The 22,576-nt window shown below is 41.2% G+C and overlaps 1 protein-coding gene and 3 non-coding genes across 6 annotated transcripts in view; 3 read left to right on the top strand and 1 right to left on the bottom strand.

Moving 5' to 3' along the window:
- Positions 1–7,890: 7,890 nt before the first annotated feature.
- The window catches only part of gpr22b (G protein-coupled receptor 22b), a 30,210-nt gene continuing 15,524 nt past the window's right edge, over positions 7,891–22,576 (bottom strand). Inside the window, exons 3-8 of one of the 3 annotated variants that reach the window (XM_088418099.1) lie at positions 17,891–18,038; positions 16,521–16,680; positions 16,263–16,346; positions 15,150–15,262; positions 13,556–14,294; positions 7,891–11,091 (exon numbers count right to left, since the gene is read on the bottom strand). In XM_088418099.1, coding sequence (XP_088274225.1) covers positions 9,768–11,087 — 1,320 coding nt within the window. In that variant the 5' untranslated portion in view covers positions 11,088–11,091; positions 13,556–14,294; positions 15,150–15,262; ... (1 more) ...; positions 16,521–16,680; positions 17,891–18,038 and the 3' untranslated portion in view covers positions 7,891–9,767. Of the gene's footprint in view, positions 11,092–13,555; positions 14,295–15,149; positions 15,411–16,262; positions 16,347–16,520; positions 16,681–17,890; positions 18,039–22,576 lie in introns of those variants that run through there. The other 2 variants (XM_088418100.1, XM_088418098.1) reach the window with 2 other exon arrangements.
- trnag-ucc (transfer RNA glycine (anticodon UCC)) lies at positions 21,456–21,527 on the top strand. Its single transcript has one exon. It is a non-coding gene; the product is annotated as a tRNA-Gly (tRNA).
- trnag-ucc (transfer RNA glycine (anticodon UCC)) lies at positions 21,838–21,909 on the top strand. Its single transcript has one exon. It is a non-coding gene; the product is annotated as a tRNA-Gly (tRNA).
- trnag-ucc (transfer RNA glycine (anticodon UCC)) lies at positions 22,117–22,188 on the top strand. The gene has a single exon. It is a non-coding gene; the product is annotated as a tRNA-Gly (tRNA).

The raw sequence follows: 22,576 nt of genomic DNA, 5'->3' as shown, positions 1-22,576 counted from the left end.
ACACTACTCAACTCAAAATTCCTATTTAAAACCCTACTTTCAAACCCTAACTCGAGTATTCAACACAGTTTTTAATTTGAACCCTAACCTGAAAGTTAAGGCTGTTAAGAGTTTTCAGTCAATTTCATCGTAGGGTTTCAAATGAGGGTTCAAGTTTTAAAGTAGGGTTTCAAACGTGGGCAGTGCAAGATTTATTGCAATACACCCTAATAAACACTAGAGAGAGCTATTCATTAACGCATGGTTTTTGCAATACACCCTAATAAACACTAGAGGGAGCTATTCATTAACGCATGGTTTATGCGTACGTCTTTGAAGTCATAAGCACGCAGACAAAGAGGGAACGCTCTCAAATATTATATAGATTCTCATTCAAATGCTCTAAAAATTCTTTGGTTTATAAGTGCATTTGATTGTCAGGTTTCTTTTTTTTTATCCAATAAGTTATACAATTCAAATTTGTAAGTGATCAAAGCGCCCCAAAAGTTTAGATTCTATTGTAATAGTTTAATATATGCCATAAAATCAGCGGGAGATGACTACTTTTGTTTTGTAACTTCTCAAATCAGTTACGCACAAACAGGCCACTAGATGACGCTAGAGTAATTCCGCTAAACACCTTAACCCAGGTTCAGACACAATACTGCATTTCATTGATTCAATAATGTAGTTTTTTAATCTACGGCTTTATTTGCTGTTGATGTTAAACGCTTATCTTTTGTGTATGTTTTGACCTCAACCGCGTTGCTTAACGTAATTAAGTAAAAGTTGTCAGTGGTAAACTCAACTAATTACGCCAACGTATTTTCATTTTGTACACTATCTTACAAAACAATAAGTTTTTATGTTTCAATAACTGGAATTTTACTGCCAATATTAGATATCAGATGCATACACTAGTTTCTCCTTTGTCACAACTCATTTGTTTCACATGTTGGTTGTCCCTCAGAGGCCACCGTACTTAAAGGCTTACATTTCTCAATTCTAGCGTTTAAACGGAGTCCTTTCAAAAGTCGAGGTTGTAATGTATTTGCTCATGGATGCCACCAGACAGCAGGAAAGATAGCATTTTTTAATTAAACTTCTCAAATTACTTATCGACTAAAAAAGCCACTAGAGGGCGCCAAAGCAACGTGCTCAACACACTTTCACCCCGTTTGAGTTATTGCATTTTACTGATTCATATATTTTACTTAACAGTTTCATCTGCTGTATAATACAATTAACTTCACACGCTGAGCTTAGGTGGGGACTTAATTGGCATTACTTTTATGAATTGACTTTTTACATAAATTGTATTTGTTTCCACATCGTTGTCCCTCAAAGGCCACCATACTCAGAGAGTCTCACAGGCTTCTAAAATACTTAGCTGCTAGGTCCAAATTGAATTGAAAGCGAATGCGTTTCCAGATGTCATTAGCGTGTCATAAACCCGTTTTGATGTCAAATGAGCTGCACGAACGCTAATGAACAACTGTGCTAACAAGACAGGGGACAAACTACCTGGCAGCCTGCCAGCTACTGTCACAGAACTCCTGCACAGGGTCACGTGACCAGGAGTGAAAAGACGCATACGAAAATAAGTTAACATACCTAAAAATACTTTTATTGTGTTCATGAGCGTTGTCTCCCCCTCATATAATGTTCCTGCAATTTAAAACAGCTCTGTTCTCCGGTTGTCATGGTAACAAAAGCCAGCCTCTGCCATTGGTTTAGCAGTAAAAGGGGCGGGGACAAACAGGTTCTTAATCCTTGAGCTAGTTTCACGAAAGTGTGTCGCAGACGTGTGATGCAGACACATGGGAATTGTTGCGAAAAAGGCTAAATGTGTCTGCTTGAAATTAAAACGATCTTTGGAGCATCGTTCGTTTTTTTTTTTTTTGAGGGTTACTCCAATGTCTTTTCTGCTTCTCCACTTTGGAAAATGTCAGACTAGAGTACACTTGCATCAGAAAAACACAGCCAGAGGCCAATAAGAGCTTCAGAGGTGTAAAAATGCTTCGGGGCATAATAACGAATTTGCTTTACATTCAGGTTGCAAACTCGGTGTTTTATCATATCCTATATTGATTGAAGCAGCCTTGCATATGGAGCAAAGTTGATATGAAATGTCACATGCTTACATACGCTCACTTGCTACTTGGGAGTTATGATTGTTATGCTGTAAATAGATTTAATAAGCCTCACATAAGGCTGACAAGCGACCGGCAGCTGCCTTATGAGTGTTATTTGTAGCTGCATAAATAGATTTTATGTACAAGAGCATGTGATTGTCAGGCCACATATACAGTAAATTTAAATAAATAAGTCAATTTGTTCCTTGTCCGTCTTATGTACTGAGCTTGAGATACCACAAAAGAGTCTGATTATTGAAACAAATCAATTATTGTGATGGTTCATATAACCCCTGTGATTTTTTTTTTTTTTAGCCATGTACAATTTTACCAGCCCATAGCATTTTTGGATGAAAAAAAAATCAGAGTTCAGTGACATCTATGTGTGATTTAATAAACTTTTAACCAATATTTGTCATGCTTCCCCTAGGCATTTCTTATTCAGCATCTCTAGAACAATTTGTTCTCAAATGGGGGTAGGTGAAGGCACTACGGGGGCAGAATTCTTTTCAGATTAAGAGCAAATCAATTGGATCATGAAGCACCTCGCTGTAATGTAAGGATGCCATTCTTCAGTTGACTAATTTATTATCTAAAAATATTGCAACCCCCGAAAAAAAAAACGTTTGAGAAGCACTGCTCTAGAACATTGTCTTATTACTACTTCATCTGCTAGAACAATGTGTTGTAATGACAATGCCCATAAGTACAAAACGTAACAAAACAAAGGTATAGAAAGTTAAGTAATGGAATCGCTACAACACAATTTAGTAGTGAGTTGCTTCATGTTCCAATCAATTTGCTCTTAATTTGAAAATAATGGACTCTTCCTGTCATAGCATTGAATTATATTTGCTGATACCTGCAACAACAACAACAACAACAAAAAACGTTACCCCCTTTTGTGGACCGCTGGTTGGGATGCTAGGTTAGTGTTTTTTTTTTTTTTTGCAGTCTCACTTCTTACTTGGACTTGGTTGTGTCCTTCCAATCCGCTTCGTTCTTTTCCCATGACAGCAGCATTACAGGTGAGTGTTGGCTGGCCTAATGCGATTGAGGCGACGTAATGTGATTTTGCCAGGCTTTTATGATGTGTCTGCACCGGGGGTAGAAGAGATGCCATCTCAACGGTGGAGTCATTGAGCCATCGAGCGTGAGAGAGGGAGGGAGAGAGAGCGAGAGAGACAGACAAGCAGACAGAGAAACAGACTCACAGTCACACCCTCTCACATACACATTCTATTAGTCACTCTTTCACTAAAACAAATGCAGTCACTCACACGCAGAAACTCACACATAGTTACACTCACACACGTCACACTCTTGTTCACTCTCACAAATTCACAGTGACTCCCACAGATACTCTGTCAAACATACACACTCACTTATTCAGAGACAATCACATAATGCTCGCTCGTAAGCTCTCACACACTAAAACATACATACTTTCACGCAGGACCACATCGACAAAAACATTTTCGCACTCACATACAGGCACTAACATCTAGGCACAAATGGTACCTCACTCAGACACTCTTTTACTCACACAATCCCTTATGCACTCTCACACACATAGTCAAACATTTATACATACAGTCTCACAAACACACACTCACTCACACTATTGCACATAAAATACAGTCAGTCTCTTACTGTCTCTCACACATACACATAGTCAGGTATCTGGTTCTGAGTCACACATTCTCGCTTGCACTCTCACACAAAGATTGTTGGTCACACTTTCACTAAAAGATACAGCCTCTTGAACAGACTCACTCACATCACACTCTCATACGTAGTCACTCTACCACATACTCTCTTGAACGTACACACTCATTTATTGAGACACACTCAATATTTCAAACTCCAACGTAGATGGTTTCACACAGAATGACTCATACAAATACTTCTTCTCTCACATTCATACACACTCACTCAAAATAATTGAACATGCATTTTGACACAGAATCAAACCAATCTCACACATACTCTGGCAAACATGCTCACTCACGATCTCGCTTGCACTCAAACATAGTTTCACATAGAATCACTCAAATACATTTTCTCTCAAATGTGCTGTCACACAGGCATACACACATGCTCACTCACAATCTCACATACTATAACATGCACAGTTTCACACAGAATCATTCAGACATACACTCTCTCACACACATGTACTATTACACAGACACATTATCCCTTAAACAGTCACACTGTCTCACACCCTCTCTCATACACTTTTATAAGCATACTGTAGAAACAGTCAAAAAAATAAACAATTATTTACAGATACACTCTCTCATACACACCAACAGACACACATGCACTCGCTCTCACATAATTCAGTCACTCTAACACTTGGACACACTCACTTTCACACAAGCTGTCACGCATACAAGCACTATAAGAGACACATTAGCCCTCACACAGTCACTCTGTCTCTCTCACACTCTCTCATACACTCTTACAGGCACAGTCACAATCACTAAAAAAAATCACAAAAACGAAAGTCATTCTTACAAATACACTCTCTCTTACACACTAACAGTCAAACATTAACTGACACATTAAATACAGTCACTCTCACACGTGTTCTCTCAGGGTACACACTCACTAAGACAACATCACACACTGAGGCTCACGCTCTCACACAGTCACTCAGTCTCACTCACTCTCTCTCATGCACTCTTATAGGTGCAGTGACATTCACTAAAAGTCACAAAACAGTCAGTCTTAAAAATACACTCTCATACACACAAATGGACACATACACTCACTGTCACATAAATACAGCCACTCTCACACTACATATTCACTCTCACACAACTCTTGCGCAACATACCCACAATCACACATTCAGACTCACACACTCACTAAAACGGATAAACAGTTGCTCTTACACACTATCTCACAGGTACACTCACGGTACACACCTGCAAACGCATCTGATAGAGGTTGTGTGAGATAACCAACAGCCCTGCAGCCTGACAATCAAAAGGGCTCTCGAGTTCTGCCGTGTTGCCAAAGCCAGGAAAGGTGCGATAAGCTCATTAGTGTCATATATAGTGCGCACGTATACGTCCTCCCCGTCGCGAGCATGTCATCTTTGGTCCTCGTATCGAAGCCAGCCCCCCAGGGTTATCAGAACCCAGATTGACACGCAAATGGCCTAGCGCAAATCCGCATTTAGATTCCCTATTATTGCACGGTCAGACCCCGAGCTTTTTAACCTCTGACAATCGTTTGCAGCTGGATGAAAACGCTTTGATTGTCTAGGTTCGTGAGAGTGAAAATAGTAGCCACCTGAGGAGTGCTTATTCTTTGCTCTTCATCAAACGTAGCAGCCCGTAATTATTATGATTACAACACGGGGAAATATGAGTACATGCTGATTTTTTTAAATTTGGACCTAACGTGAAAGAAACTACATGTGGAAAAAAAATGGTTGTGTTCTTATTTCCTTCCCCGAAACATATCTTAGGACCAGAACGCCCCAGCTGTTTTCAAAGACGGACAGGCAGAAGAAAAAAAAAAAAAAAACTCGTGGCGCACCCCACACCACAAGATAATCAGTTTGGATAATCTGTGGGCTGGTTCAATAATTAGGCTTTCGTTGTTTTTTTATTGATAAGATGAAAAACGCTAAAATTGTATCCAGTTGGTGTGTCCCCACCTTTACATGCTAGAAAAAAAAACTCAAAAAAATTGCTCAAATCATAAAAAAATATTATCTTGTGGGGTATGTTGCGTCAAAAGTGATTTTCCTCCATTACCAGCTTGGAAAACATCCTGGTCATAGCCGACAATCGCAAATGTGAATCCTCTAAGACAAAGAAGAAAAACAGGAAGTTATTGACCTCATAGTAACAGGCAGCTCCATTTTCAGATTTACCCATAGAATCTTGTTGTAACATTGTCGATAAGTGACTTTAAATACACTATTTTATATTTGTAATGTACATGTAACAATATGTATGTGTGAACTAAAGGGTAGTCAATGTCTGATGACCTTAAATGGTAATTGCTAACATGCTAATCATGCTTACTAACTAGTTGGCATAAACAAATTTACCAGCTTGGAAAATGGCATGGTCATATTCGACAATCGCAAATGTGAACCTCCTAAGACACAGGTGTCGAACTCCAGTCCTCGAGGGCCGATATCCTACATGTTTTCAAACCTTTTCCCTCAAAAACACCTGATTCAAATGATTGGGATCATTTTGAAGCTCCTGCAGAGCTTGCTAATGAGCTAATCATTTGAATCAGGTGTGTTGAGGAAAGAAAACCGGAAAACATGCAGGATGCCGGCCCTCTAGGACTGGAGTTCGACTTAGGACCTAAGACAAAGAAGAAAAACAGGAAGTTGTTGACCACATAGTAAAATAATAGGCATCTCCACTTTCAGATTTACCCATGAAATCTTGTTGTAACATCGTCTATTAGTGACTTTTAAGACACAGTTTTCCATGTGTAATGTACATATAACGATATGTATGTCTAAACTAAAAGGTAGTTAATGTTTGATTACCTTAAATGATAATTGCTAACATGCTAATGCTAATCGCGATTAATAACTGGTTAGCATAGGCAAATTTACCAACTTGGAAAACGCCCAACTTGGAGCTGACAATCGCAAATGTTAATCCTCTAACACCAAGAAGAAAAACAGGAAGTTATTGACCTCACAGTAGCTACTCATGTTTACCTGCGGAATCTTGTTGAAACATCATCTAAAAGTGAATTTAAATGCACTGTTAGATGTTTCATGTACATATAAATTAATGTACGTGTAAAGTAAATCAAAGTTATCACCACAGCACAGGATTACCACCCGCCATCATCTTGGAGAGGTGTGATAAACAAGCCTTTGCTGACTCATAAGAGTAAAATGTTGAAATCCTTCCCGATTTTTTATATGTGCACAGAAGGAATTGTTTAGTCGTCCCGGGGGATGTGATTACGGCAGGTATAAAAGTAGTTTTGTCGGAAGTAGTAGTGAGGTAAAAACACTAACACTTTCAATTGTTCCCCTCCGTGTCGTTAGCGGGTAAACATTCATTAGCTCTAATGCTTATTTTGTGCAGGCTGGCGGGATGGAATGGGAGCCAGGAGTCTGTTTAGCCAGGGACTGATCGCTACTTCCTTTTTCCAAGACAGACCAATTATACGCACTGGAAGTGGACTCGAATTTTGGGACTTTTGTGTTTCTGCATTGCGCCGACAAGGAGATATATTTTGAAAAAAATGCCATTTCTGACTGCTTTAAACAAGAATTTAACAGAATTTGTAAGCAAGATGTTTTGCACTATTGCATCATACTTGAGAAAGACTGCATTAGGTGCAGATTAAAAAAAAAAAAAAAAAGACGCCAATGGCGCTCCTCAGTAGGGTTCCCACTGACGTCCTTTTACGTCAATGGTACTCGGTGTTTATAAAGGTTTTATGATGACATTTCTATGGAAAAAAAAAAATCTGGGTGAGAACTGAGGCATCAAAACGAGCCAAGTGGCGGAGAAGTCGCAGTTTGTGGCTAACATCTAACCGTTATCCGAGAGTCAATTTTCTTGACCTTAATTTCTCCCTGTTTCAACTGCAACGTCTTAATAACATCACTTTCATTTCCGTGTGAACCCGTCCTCTCTCAGAGGACAATAAGGTCAGCGGTCTCTGGGGGAGGGGGGGCGGGGGACGGTGATGGATAGGCCTAATCTCACCGAGTCACAAACACTTGACTTGGAGGTTGGGGCTACGACAGAAAATGCTCTCCCGCTTTAGGTGAGTAGAGAGCCAATTTATTATTATAAATGTGCATATACACAATTCCTATTTCCTTGGCTAAATTGTACACGTATCATGTATGGACACACACTGTGCTGTAAAGTTACAAAAAGCCATGCAATACCTACAGTACAGTATACTGTATGTCCCGTCTATGAAACCTACATTTGTTCTCAATAAATAGTAATAAATTATCTTGTTTTTTTCTTGTAAATCCTATTGTACGTTATTTACAAAGTGGGCTTTGGATTAACATTTTCCCTTTTGTGTGGAAGTGCGGCAAAGTACCGTGTTTTCCGCACTATAAGGCGCACCGGATTATAAGGCGCACCTCGATTAATGACATATTTTAAAACTTTTTCCATATATAAGGCGCACCGGATTATAAGGCGCACCTCAATTAATGACATATTTTAAAACGTTTTCAATCACAATATAGTAATACTCAAAGTAATAACAATAATAACACAAATAACTAAAGTCTCAATAGCATAATAACTTAATTCCCCATCTACGAATCTCAATCTCAATATTGATCCATATATAAGGCGCACCTTATTATAAGGCGCACCGTCAGGTTAAAAAAAAATAAAAATAGGCTTTTAGGTGCACCTTATAGTGCGGAAAATATGGTATACCTTTTCGATTGACAAAGTCATTCAAACGTATTTGCAAATACATTCTAAAACAGTTGCAAAATATGTCTGAATGTCCTTGTAGGCAAATGCTAAAAACAGAGCGTTTTTCCCCATAATGCCACAGGGTATTAATTTGTGATTGGGACATACCAATACAGTCAAAAAATTTAAAAAGGAAACATTTATTAGTAATTTCTTCGTTCTCGTCATTACTTTCATTTGGAAATTTGTCCCCATAATGTCACGGTGGAACCTATTTGCAGTTTAGTCTGAACATATTTGCAAGTATGTACCTTTAATGACCTTAAATACATTCAAACATACTTACAATTATCTTGCAACTTACTCGAAAATGTTTGACCATACTTGCAAATACTTTGGAACGTGCTTGGAGGCTAAAAGCTAAAAACAGTTTTTTTTTTTTGTGTGTGTTTTTTTTTCATGCCACAGGGTATTTATTTGTGCATCTGCTGGGATTTTTTTTTTCATATTCATCCAACATTACATCAATACGTTCAAAATATAAGCATTCTTGTTCTTATTCATTACGTTCGTTCGGGATAACATTTTGAGCAATTAGCCAACACTTGCTTTGAAAAGTATTTGCAAATTCGTAAGTTTGAACATAATTTGGAATGCACGAGTAAAATAGACACTAATTAAAAGCTAATTATTATTTTTTATGCCTGTTTGTGATTTCATTTCCACGATGCCACTGGGGATGTGTATGAGCAAGTCAATATCCTGTGGCATCATGGGAAAAATGGCTAAGCGTTTTTTTTTTTTTTTTTTAGCATGGAGGGAAATAATCCATTAAAAATGGAATACAATTTTAATTTGTCATTTCTGTGTTTGTAGCATTTTGTCCGTTTGAGACAATGTCCCACGTGATGTGAAAAAGACAATATTTGGAGCCTACAATTACGTTCAAACGAATTTGCAGGTTTCGCCACGGAGTTCGCGCGAGTCAATATCTTGCGGCATTATGGGAAAAAACACGACGGCGATAGCATTTAACCTACAAGGCGTTCGGACGTATTTGCGCGTACATTCGAATGTATTTGCAAGTACGTTGACCATCAAATACGCCGGACGCGAAATACGTTCTTGCAAATAGTTTTGCGCGTATCTGCGAGTACATAGGAATGGGTTTTGCGAGTCTCCAAAATGTTTAGTCCTCCCTGGCAGCGCAACGTTTCCGTCCTTTGGAAATGGTGACGCGACGTCAGTTTCACTCCACGTCCTCCGAAGACAGACATTTCTGCTGGGCGTCCTTGTCCTCGAAGGTCACCTTTTTGTTCCTCTTTGGGTCGATCCAGGAGTTGTGGATGACGGCGTTGTTGGGGGTGGGATCGGCCTCGATGATGGACACCACCCTCTTCTTCATCTTGCTCTTCAGGACCTTCTGGAACTTCTGCCTGGTGAAGGCGTAGAGTAGCGGGTGAAAGACGGTGGTCCCGTAAGCCATGACCAGGAAGCCCAGTCTCAACTTGACCATCAGGTCGCTGGGGCCAAGGCTGAGGATGATGGTGTTGAGCACCGTGATGGGCGTCCAGCAGAGCAGGAAGGTGGACACGATCAGGAGAGACATCCTGAAGACGCGCTTCTGCCGTTCCCGCCTCTCCCGGTGGCGCTTGACGGCCCTGCGCAGGGCGATGATGACGGAAACGGACGTCCGCATGCCCAGCGTGGTGGGGTTGCGGCTGCTGCTGCTCTGGGACGCGTCGGTGGCTTCCTGCTGCGGCGTCATGGCCGTCATGGACGGACGCTTTTTTCGGCGCGCCTTCTTCTTCTGCGAGGTGTGGAAGCGCGTCCCGATGCGAATATTGAGAGCCTGCAGGATTTTGGAGTAGGTAATGAGCATGACCACGGCGGTGAAGAAGAAAATAGGAATCTGAGCCAGCAGATGGTAATAGAGGCCCAGTTCCGTGTAGTACTGGTTGGAGTGGAGCACGTTCTCCACCAGCGTCTGGTTGAGTTCGGCGTGGCCCTGGGCGAAGAATCCCACCTCGATGAAGGGAACCAGAAAGCTGACGAAGGACAGCACCCAAATGCCGGCCATGAGCGCCAAGGCCCGGCGCATCGTCAGAACGCGGTTGGCCGGCTTGACCGAGATGTCGTAGCGGTCCAGGGTGATGGCCAGCACGTTGGCGGCCGTGGCCACGCTGGCGAAGGACACGCAGGCCTCGTGGAAGCAGCACACCAAGGCCGCGTCGCCCTCCAGGGAAAGCAGGACCACCACGATGGTGAGGGGGATGCAACACAGGCACACCAGTACGTCCACCACGTGGAGGTTCATGGTCACCATGTTGCTGACCGAAGTGATGAGGTTGGACTTCATGCAGTAGAGGGCCAGCACGGTCAGGTTGGAGCTCAGGCCCAGGAGGATCTCCAGCATGAGGAATCCCGTGACGGACACTTGGAAGCTGACGGGGTAGCTGTAAGGGCTGGGGGGCGCCGGGCTCATGGTGCGGCTGAGGGGCTCCGTATTGTCGGTGACTGTCACGTTGCTCATGGTGCCTTCTTGCTTTGGGCAGGGGATGATATGCATTATCCTGTCGTGTTAAAAGGAGACAAAGGACAGATGATGTCTGGATTTAGGAGTCTCTTAAACGCTTCGCACCAAATTTTTAACCGTACGGTGAACCGCCGCGTGTCTCCTCAGATATTTTTTTTGATGGGTTTTTACTGTGTACTGAATTTCGAGTTGTGTGCCTTCACCGAGGTCGACCCGTGGCCATGCGGCGACATGAAAAAGCAAGTAGGGGCAGAGAAAATATTTGTACGGCGCAGAGAGAATCGTCTGCGGAAGAGAATGAAGGCCGGGGTAGGGAAAAAAATGGCAGGATTCTTACTTTAATCTCGGAATTTTGACTTTATTGGCAGAATTCTGACGGAGAAGTCCAAATTCTGACTATTGTCAGGATCAAATTTGAATTCGGACTCAGAATTCTTCCTTTGATGAATGCTGACCAGTGAGACTATTTTGATGATCAAAATTCTCATTTTCAAAATTCGAGTCAGACGTCCGACTTTGATCTCAGAATCGATCAAAGTGAGAATTTTGACTTCATTCTCAGAATTCGGACTTTAAAGTCTAACCTTAGAGTCCAACTTTACATTTTTAAATCAGTAGTCTCATTTCAATATTTTGACTTTGAAATTCAGACTTAAAGTTTGACTTTAAATTCTGAAGAATTCTGACCTCAAATTTCTTTATTTTGAGAATTGATCAAAGTATGCAGCAGTAATGATGACGTTTACTCGAAGTAAAATTCTAAGCAAACGGAATAATCTTACTTTCTTTCTTGATTTTTAAGCCTGAGTTCTTCATAAATTCAGAATTTTGAGAATTAAATCAGAAATTTGATCTAATTCTCAGAATTTTCACTTCTGAGTCACGTTAAAATCCAACTTCAAAGTCAGAATTCTCATTTTACAGTCCGAATAGTTATTTCAAAATTTATAAAACTGAAAATTCTGAGAATAAGAATTCTGAAAAAAAAATCTGAACCCGAACCCGAGTTACCACAAATTGGGTAAATCAAATTAAGCTAAGCCACCGTGCTATCAATTCACGGGAAGACAATGGCGGCCTTAAACTCACCTAGCTACTGTATTTGTAGCATTGTAGAGTGGATGTTTCCTCTGCATAATTCATGTGCAGCAGAGGTCAAGAAAGACGACACTGTGGGCGCATTTTAGCTCTGTTTGGTTCCAAATGTATATGAAAGCGTAGAACTCTCATTGTGAAGGAAATGTTTTTGAATATGTTAGCAAGTCCAATCAAACGACTTGAAATACATTTGAATGTTTTTGCATATATGCTTGAATGTATTGTCAAGTTTGTTGGAATTTATTTGCAAGTAAATTCGAATGTATTTAGAATTCCTTGTACGATCGCACGTAAGTGCAAAATATGTCCGAATGTACCCGTATTACATTTGCGTTTTGTTCAATGTTTTTATAATGTGGTTGTATTTACTTGTTTTTTTTTTTCCTGTCCACTCCTACTGTCTTTTTTCATCACATATAAGAACTCAGGGCACTTAAAAAAAAAACTGAAAAGGCCACTCTGTTCTGTCTTTTTTGAAAAAACATTTGTTTCTTGGACAGATGTGCCTGTTAACTCATTCACTGCCAGTACAGTAAAAATTCGTTTTTTGAAGTCTATAGCCATGGCATTGGCACTGAATGAGTTAAATGCTCAAAATGCTGCAAAATGTTCAAAACAGTCATTTTTAGCTAGTAAAGCATTTTTATTCCTCAACATAATCCAGCAACCTGGTGAGAAAGTTGAGAAATTAACTCATTCACTGCCAGCCCAGTTAAAACGGATCTTTGATTGTTTATAACCGTCAATGGCAGTGAATGATTTAAGGTTCACTACCAGTGATTTAAGACCATTTTGACATTTTTCAAAACCTACAAGAGTTTGTTTTCGATGATTATATGTACACGATATCTGCTGAATAAAAGAATAGACTCTTTACATATGCTTGCAAAAGATTCAGTTGTTTTCCGTACAAAAAGCAGCAACTTCTACCAACTGACCGACAAAATCTGCTAATCTCATATCTCAGAGCATCAGCGCCATCTACTGGCGATTATGAATGAGTAAGGTTGTTTCCATGTTCGAAATTTATTGTGGAGTAGCATCAAACTGCTCCCCCGCCAATCACCGTTGAAAAACCCAATTAACGACTATGCCCGTCAACGGCAGCGAATGATTTAAAATCAAGTTCGTTGCTCGGTTCTCTTGTGCATGTGCAACGATAACAAAGAGTTATTGCACTGCAAATACGTTTGATCGCGTTTTTAAATACATTCGAATGAGTTTACCGATCAAAAACGTTCACTCCACATCGGTAGTTGGTCAAGCCTCTCGAGGTGCCTTCAAAAGGTTAAAAAACACCATCGGAGATAATTCTTATTAAAACGGAAGGCACTTGCGCGGGTTTAAAATTAAGCTTCAGGTGGCACGGAAATATCTGAAAACGAGGTTCCAGTTGTATTTACCCTTGCCTCCAGCACTATCTGAGTACCGGGATGGTGGAATCAGGCCAGTGAGTCTGTGCGGGATCTGTCCGACTGAGCATCACGTCCAAACATAACCGTCGTCGGGGTTTTCCTTATCGGGGGGTGTGCCTGTCCGTCTGGAGGGCTGCAGGCTTTTGCACAAGTCCCGTGACAGACTCTCGGACTGGATTTTCGAGCGTTCACGCGGTCAGAAGCACTTGGCGTCCTATCGCTTGATATCCGAATCCAGGAGGGGGGTGGAAAAAAACCCGACTCCCCTCGCTCATGTCGGGATCCCGGGTGGTATCCGCGAGCTTTGTATTCCAAGAGTCGGTCAGCCGGATTGATCAGCCTCCAGCGTGTCCGTAATCGTTGCTTACGAGGTCAGCGCATCCGGCCGGCGGCCCCGGCCCACGCCTCCCCTCGGGAGCACTAATGGAGCAGGCCTTCTCCGTCCGCCTCTTCTATCCGCGCGCTGGAATCCAGAGGCGTCGGACTGGCATATCCAGCGCAGGTCTCCCGCCGGCCCCTCAACATGCCTGAACCCTCAACGACGGGAGATTGCGTGAGCGGGGCAGATTAGTGGAGTGTCCAACGGGCATGGCGTGTGACCACCGTGACATTTGAGATAGCGGACTTTATCTGGGTGGAGGGATTGGTCCCTTGGAAGGTCATCCCTAGGAGTTCAGTGGCAAGGGGATTTTCCTCCCTGTCCTTCAATCTTGCGTCTTGAGGGGACCTGAGGAGAGAAAGAGCCAGTTAAATGGATGAGAGAGGATGAGGAGGAGGAAGAGAAGTAGGAGTGGGGGATGCGTTGGTGAAAATAAATACATCCCCCTTGTAGAGAGGCGTGCAAGAAGGTCTAATTTGCATTGCGGCGAGCCTCTGATGTCTTCCCGCGTTCCCCCGCGCCCCCTCTTTACATTTTCATCAATGCAAATCCTCCCAATGTTTCCCATTAGCGGGGACAATTTACGTTTCATTTTTTGCCGCGCAAATCATCCGGTAGAAAAAGCGCTGGTGTGAAATGATTCTGTGACACTTTTACAGCCCGGCTGATGAAACGCTTGCGCAATTTGTCATGATGTCGGACTGGCTAAGAGCCTTACAAGCGCAGCGTGATTCCTGGGGAAACTTGTCAAGCAGACACGGACGGCTCCTCCCATGACACTCCATATGATCTATATAATCCCTCCCTGGAAGGAACATGTCCACTATTCTGCCAATGTTGTGACGGACGACCCCGTGAGCTCATCCCTAGCTTTTTTCGGTGACTGCTTATCATGTTGAGCTGACTTTGGGGCAAAAGGCAGACTACACCCTAGGCTGACTGCCAGGAAGCGTGTACATCGATTTGGAAAGACCACTACCGAATTATCACCCCGTGCCAACGAGATGCGGACGAACTGAAGTCTTCTCATATTATATTCCGTCATCGGTCGTATATTTTTTTCCGTACATACGGAGCACGCATACTAGATCTTTCTGACAAACTACAAAAGTTACGGAAGCATGCCGGTCCGGTTTTTACGAGGTCCTTTGACCCGTAAACGAATGAGTTGCGAGTTCTTGGTCCTAACGCAGGCGAGCTCACCATGCCAGGTAAACACGGACACTCCACGTTGTCCTCCAGTTTCCGCTCGGCGCTCCGCTGACGATCAAGGTCGGCCGGCTGCAGTAATCCAACAGTTCTTTTCTTTCTCAGGTCTGACGGGAAGCCACGAGGGAGTTAGTCTGTGGCGGGCTTCTCCTCGGCCGCTCTCTCATCCATCCCGGCAGCCGAGTGTGTAAACAGTCCTCATCCTCCCTCGGCTGTCTGGATGGGAGTGCGGAGCGGCGGACTCCTGCTATCTCGATCTCCGCTACGCTCCCTCCCTCCCTCCCTCCCTCCCTTCCTCACTCTCCTGCTCCGTCTCTCTCTTTTACTGCGGAGGTTTGCAGTGCTCCCCCATTCCTGATTGGTCTGCTGTAATGGGTTTAACCCCTTGCGTTTTCCCCAGGGGGAGGTATTTCCTTTTGTTCTAACTCGGTCCGGCCAAGTGTAGCATCCTGAGGAGAGCTGTAGCGATTAGAGCAAAAATGGGTTTCTCTTTTTTTTCGGGCCACTTGGATGCCGCTGCACTAAGCCGGCAACCGGTGGTGGCAAGTAACCAAGTACAGATATTTTTCTGACGTACTCAAGTAGATTTTTCAGATACCAGAGGCTCAGTTGGGTGTTTAATTTTCCAATGACTTTTTACCTATAAAAAGTAGCCGTGTAGTCAAGACCGCGTCGGCGGAGACCAAGTCATTATCGAGACTACAAAGTATGCAAACCAAGACAAGATGATGACTTTTGGAGGTTGAGATAAGACCAAGAGAAATCATTCGTCCCCAAAATGAACAGAAGAAAATGACAAGTACTGTATGTTTTTTCATTACTTTTGCAACAGAAGAACACATCGGCTATTGCTTTGCAAAATAGTACAATGAAACCGACCTTAAATCCAATCAAATTGGTTAATTTACAACTTTTACAAATGATGCATTATTTCCTCACTGAATACAGCAGTAGGAGCCGTACTGGTCTCGACCAGTCTTGATCAAAAATACACACACTGTCCTGTTTGAGACAAAGACAAGACCAAGTAAAATGCCTTTGATTCTGAGACAACACTGGGTAAAAATTACTCTGGTTCTAAGATGAGAAAGGAACTTAAGAAGTGACCTTGAGACTGGTCTGAAGTCCTGATCACAGCTGCAGTATTAGTAGGGTTCTCAACTAGTCTTGATCACAAATCCAAAATCCGTCCTGTTTGAAACAGAGACAAGACCGAGGGGAAAATACATTTGATTTTTGAGACTGACTACAAATGTTTTCAGATCCGAAATCACAGGAGCAGTAGTAGTAGTAGGGTCTTAACCTTGTCTTGATTAAAAAGCCAGAATGCGCCCTGTTTGGTGACAAAAGTCTGAATAGGAATACCTTTGATCCTCCAATGACGCTGGGTAAAAATGTCTTTGAATCCAAGATCAGACATATACCCTGAAAAGTGGTCTTGAAGCCAGTCAAGAGACCTGATAGCAACGGTAGTAGTAGCAGCAGTAGTAGGGCTCCCAACAGGATCAAAAATCTAGAATCCCATCTGTTCGAAACCGAGACAAGACAACGCTGTCAATTCCAAGACCAGATCAGGCAAAAAAAAATGCCTTTGATTCAGAGACGAGCCAAAAAACCTTCAAATGTGATCTTGAGACCCACCTAGAGAACTACAACACTACTAAACAATGTCCCAAAACTCACTCACTATGCACGTCCTTTCCGCTATCCCAAATCAGGTAGCCTTCGGACAGATGAGAGGCCATTAGCATTAGCGACATTAGATTTTGCAATCTGCATCAGCTTGTCATCATTCTCCTGGCAAGTGCTCACCAGTTGACATTGGCGCAGCATTGTAAAACTGCTGCTTGGCAGAGAAGTTTTTTTTTGGTTCCTGAGTTCAGTCCAGGGTGAAAAGCTTTATAGGCATCACGGTGATTCAAGAGATACTATTTAGCACAAGTTTGTCTTTTTAACCAAAGTCTATCTGGAGGGCTGCACTCAAAAAAAGCTGGATTCAGCAGATGCTTTAGAGAGTGATAAAGCTTTACCTAGATCGACCTCAGGTTGCTCACAGGGCTTCAAGTGGAGGATTATGATGCTCAACAACCTGATGTGTGTACGCGCTGAAGCAGTGGCAGCCATAAAGCTTCTCAGACTGCTGCTGAAGTGCCGTATGGCAGACAACACTCTCATGCCTGGGGCCAATTTCGCAGCCCTGTACCAACGCTGAGCCATGGGCAAGGGTATCAAAAACTGCAAAGCCAAACCTTCGAAAAAAAATCTGAAATATTCCGTGTGTATTTGATTTAGAAACTAGTACAACCTGTGAGCCTGGAAGGGGGCTCCTCCCACCTGTGGTCCCTTCTGAAAGTTTCTGATTTTCCCCAAATTGGGGTTTTTGAGTTTTTCCTTCCCCTTCTGGAAGCTTCGACAGGGGATGCTGTTGTGTACCTACACCGAAAAGATGTCTCTGTATGGTTTCTTTTTCAAAAGAAGTCTTGACATGAACTCTTTTCACCTGTGAAGCCCTTTGAGACTTTGGTGATTCAGGGCTATACAAATAAAATTTGAGTGACTGATTGAGTAAAACTCAAATGAACAGATATTTGTCGGATACATTACGGATAGTGAAATCGAGCAATACTGGCCTGGTTGTTTCATGTTCCAATTCATTTACTCTTAATTCAAAAAGGAAAATGAACTGTTCCTACTACGGCCTTAAAAAGTATTACATCATTTGAAATTTCACGTACCCGCTGAAGTACTTGCGCGTCCCCCATTTGACGACTGCACAAGATGAGATTGAGGTGCAGATTGATGCTCTCAATTAAAATGCCCACCCGCCATTCTGCTGTCCAGCCTCATTTGTCTCATGCAATTATGGAGCGACGGCCTCGGGGGCTGCAATGAGAAACAATAACAACAAGCACCAGGTGTCATCAGCTCCATAGTTAAAAAAACAAGGCCCTCCAGCGAACAATCCTTGGGGTACCCCGCCCCTCGGCATAAAGCAAGCGTGTACAGAATCCAGCTCACAAGTAACCCTAATGAAGGTTAAGGTTAGTCACTATCTAGTGGTAGAATCCGTAGTTTGCTAATAATGTTATGTAATGTTATTTTCTACTGATGTTAATAATTCATTAAAAAATCTATTCTAGATATTTTTTATGTATATAATATATGTATTACAATTATTGGCTAAAGAAGAAATAAAGTAATCATTAAATGACTTAGCACTATATAGTAATCAATTACTTTAGTACTTAAGTATCTAGTAACTAATTACTTTAGGACTTAAGTGCCAAGAATGAATGATTACTTTAGATCTTAAGGACGTAAGTAAATTTACTGATTGTAATGGATTACTTACTTACTTTATTTAGATTACTTTAGGTACTTAAATACCTAAAGTAGGTGCCTAAGTACCGAAAGTAATTACTTTAGTTCTAATTTCCTTTAGTGATGTACACGCCATTTTTAGATTCTCCTGTACCCAAATACTTGAAATAAATAAATAAATAGAAGCATTGATAGAATGTCTGAAAAAAAATTAAAACTATATCTTCAGGATTGAATGAGTTTATGAAGCACATTTGTGGTAAATGTTTTGATTAATTAGCACTCAGTTATCTAAAGTAATCGATTACTCTGGCACTTAATTATAGTCAATCAAAAATCATTTAGAAATCAAAATACTAGAGTAGATGATTACTTCCTGAAAATAATCGAGTTCTCAATTAGCGGGAGAAAAAATATATCTTTGGGATTTAATGAGTTTATGACCCACATTTGGGGTAAATGTTTTAATTAATTAGCACTTAGTAACGTAATCAATTACTCTGGCACTTAATTATAATAGATCAAAAATCAATCTGATTGGGGGAAAAAAAGGGGTGGAAATAATTAATTCAATTTCCTGCAACTAATTTTATAAATTAACTTGACAATGTTGGTCTTTGTTTTCAAATGCGTTTAGGTCAGCAGGCCTTGAAAATGTTCTGGCAGGTCAAACCATATTTTATAGATGCTAGAAGAAGTTGGCAATGTTGGGGTAGCCATGGCAACCGCTCAGTTGCCATCCTCCAATCTACACGCAATCTTATCATGTCTGAGCTTGGCAATCATCACTAATGACAAAACTGCATTTAATTTGCTCAAAACGCTCAGCAAGAAATCCTTTTCCCGACTTTTCAAATGTGCTTATTTACATAGGGGGAGTTGGGGCTTCATTTTGTTGTGCTTGTCAAACAAACAAGCAGTGGGCGGAGAAAAAAAAAAAAAAATCACATCGCTCCGAGGCGCTGGAAAGGCAACCTCTTCTCCTCCGTGACTTTTACAGCCAACACACAATGTTTACTCTCGAATTATGCGTACTGGGATCTCGCTCTCAGAATATGCGGGAAATATTTCATCCGCGCTCTTGAGGTTCGTCCCGATCACGGACGCCGACTTCTTGCGGGATTAAGACCGGCGAATGACCGGACCTTGACATTGCGGGAAACGAGGCTCGACACGTGCATGTGCGTGCCGGGGATCCGGATTGATAAATGACATGACAGATGGATGGAGATGACTGGCCTTGCGTCTTTTGCTGTCAGCACCTCAAGTCATTCTGAAATCATGAGACTGTAAAACGGTAAACATCTATACGCTCTTACCACAGTTATTTTTTAAACACCCTCCTCTCAAAAGTTAAAAATGCATACACACGTACAAAATGTCAACAATTTTTATATGTGGTGTACCTCAAGGGTCAATTCTGGAACCCTAATAATTTTTTTATCCTTGAGGCAGTATGTTACAAAAAATGTTGCTTTTTGAAATTTTACATGATTTAATTATCGGCTTCTTGATGTTTTTCTTCTCCATTGATTCTTTTGTGATATCATAAAAAAAAAATCTAAAGAATTTCCATCATTTGTAACATAATGCCACAAGGGTTAAGTTGCAACCCTTTTCGAGGACACCCCCTCCATCTTTTTAGCACGTGAGACATCACACATGATCAGGAAAAAAAAAAATCGTCATGCTCTTATTGTGTGCGGCGCGCACGCATAATAATGTTTGCCATTGTACCAGGATAATCATTGAGACATCCGAGAAAAGACTGGAAATTGGCCTGATTGTGGAAATGCGTGTAAAATCCCGGCGCCGAAACGCTACATGCCCAAGAAGCCTCAGCGTTAAATAGAAGAATGCCTTTAATATTTCATGGCTTTTAATATTTAATTCCGCTATTTCTCCCTGTCACCGCTCTCCACTGACTGATACCCACCAGCCGCTGCTGTTTTTTTTTTTTTTTTTTTTTTTTTTTCCCACTCAACAGACACGGATACGCTGCATGCCAGTTGTCAAGTGTGCACATTCGTGCGCTTATATGTGTGCTTACAAGCGTTTTGCCGGAGTGCGTGTTAATGTGCGTGTGTGTGGTGCGTCCCACTCGGGGATGCAGATGCGTCTTGTCGCATTGGGCCAAGTCGCTCCGAGTCTGGCTCCGCAAGCTAAATAACCGAAAGGCATTTTTTTTGCGCTACTGGTGGGCCGCAGAGGACCCTCCACGTGGGACTTTATCTCTTTCCGGCAGCCGGCACTCCGGTCCAGCGTTTGGCACCACTGTGATATGCTCCAGATTGGACAAGCTACTCAACTAGGCCAGCGAAAATCAAGTGGCTCCTTTCAAAAAAAAAAGAAAAAAAAAAAGGTGTCCTGTGATGGGATGCCTTTTGTTTACCTTGGAAGCCCAATGAATTTTAATGTATGTTGGAATGAACTCATTTAATCCCTAAAACATTTTCGCATTTTGTTTTAAGAGGCCAGAAATTCAATCCCAGGTCATTTATATTTCTTTCAAATGTTTTTACAAGTTTTTGGTTAAATGAGTGCCTAAAAATGGCTACTTTTATAGTAATACTTTGTAGAGTTAAGTACCGGAAAGCAAAGTAAGAATTTTACTGTATGGAGAAATCTGTCTCTTCATTGTGCACGTGGCAATAAACACTTTAACATGGCTTGAAAAAAAAAAAAAAATTAGTTCAAAAGAGACAGACAATTATTGAGTTATTTACTTATTTTGAAAAATGGGTGCACAAAATTGATTTGGTCAAACAAAAAAAGTAGTGAAAAAGAGACTGACACTTGGGTTATTTACTTAACCCAAAAACGTTGGGTCAAAATGTAAAACATGTTAGGTCAAAATAAATATCCCACAAAAAACAAATTTGGGTTGTATTATGAGTTACTCATCATGGGTTTCTTTTATGGCGTTATATAATTTATTCACATGTGTACACTCTAAAATTCATTTGAGGAAAAATAACAGCATTGGTGGTATAGTGGTTAGCATAGCTGCCTTCCAAGCAGTTGACCCGGGTTCGATTCCCGGCCAATGCAGTCCGGATATTTTCTCGTATGTTCAGCAGCAAAGTTGGGACATCATTGTTTGGAAAAATCTGTCTTTTCACTGTGCATATGGCAGTAAACACTTTGACATGACTTTAAAAAAAATAGAATTAGTTCGAAAGAGACTGACACTCATTGGGTTATTTACTTAACCCAAAAATGTTGGATCAAAATGTGAAAAAAGGCAGGTCAAAAGAAATATCCCACAAAACCCAAAGTTACTCTTTTTGGGTTTCATTTATGGCATTATATAATTTATTTATGTGTGTACATGCTAATATTCATTTAGTCAATAGTAATCGCATTGGTGGTATAGTGGTTAGCATAGCTGCCTTCCAAGCAGTTGACCCGGGTTCGATTCCCGGTCAATGCAGTCTGTGTTTTTACCTTATTAGGTTTTTTACATACCCCAAAAGTGTTGGGTCAAAAATGAATAGAAAAAAAAGCTAGGTCAAAATAAATATTCAACCAAACCCAAATTTGAATTGCTTTATTGGTTACTTATTTTGGGTTTATCTTTTGGCGTTATGTAATTTATTTACGTGTGTACATGCTAATATTCATTTGATCATTAATAACCGCATTGGTGGTATAGTGGTTAGCATAGCTGCCTTCCAAGCAGTTGACCCGGGTTCGATTCCCAGCCAATGCAGTCTGGATCAAAAAATCAATCAAAAAGAGCCTGAATTTATTGGGTTATTTATTTAACCCCTGAAAGTTGTGTCAAAATTAAGTTAGGTCAAAATGAATACCTCACAAAACCCAATTTTCTTTTTTTTTTATGGGTTATAAATTTTGACCCAATTTTTCGTGCTGAAAAGAGTTATTGGACTAATACTTACATTTTTTGTACAAGCCCCCAAATTGTATTGTTTTTTCTTTTATTCGTATGACCCAAAAGTTGTGTCAACATTAAGTTAGGTCAAAATGAATACCTCACAAAACCCAAATTTTGTTTTTTTTTTAATGGGTTATTCATTTGACCCAATTGTTTCGTGCTGAATAGAGTTATTGGACTAATACTTACATTTTTTGTACAA

This window comes from Hippichthys cyanospilos, chromosome 6 (assembly GCF_059441005.1).
Source record: "Hippichthys cyanospilos isolate Australia breed blue-spotted pipefish chromosome 6, RoL_Hcya_1.0, whole genome shotgun sequence".
Taxonomy (NCBI): domain Eukaryota; kingdom Metazoa; phylum Chordata; class Actinopteri; order Syngnathiformes; family Syngnathidae; genus Hippichthys; species Hippichthys cyanospilos.
This window is presented reverse-complemented; position numbering and strand designations above follow the sequence as displayed.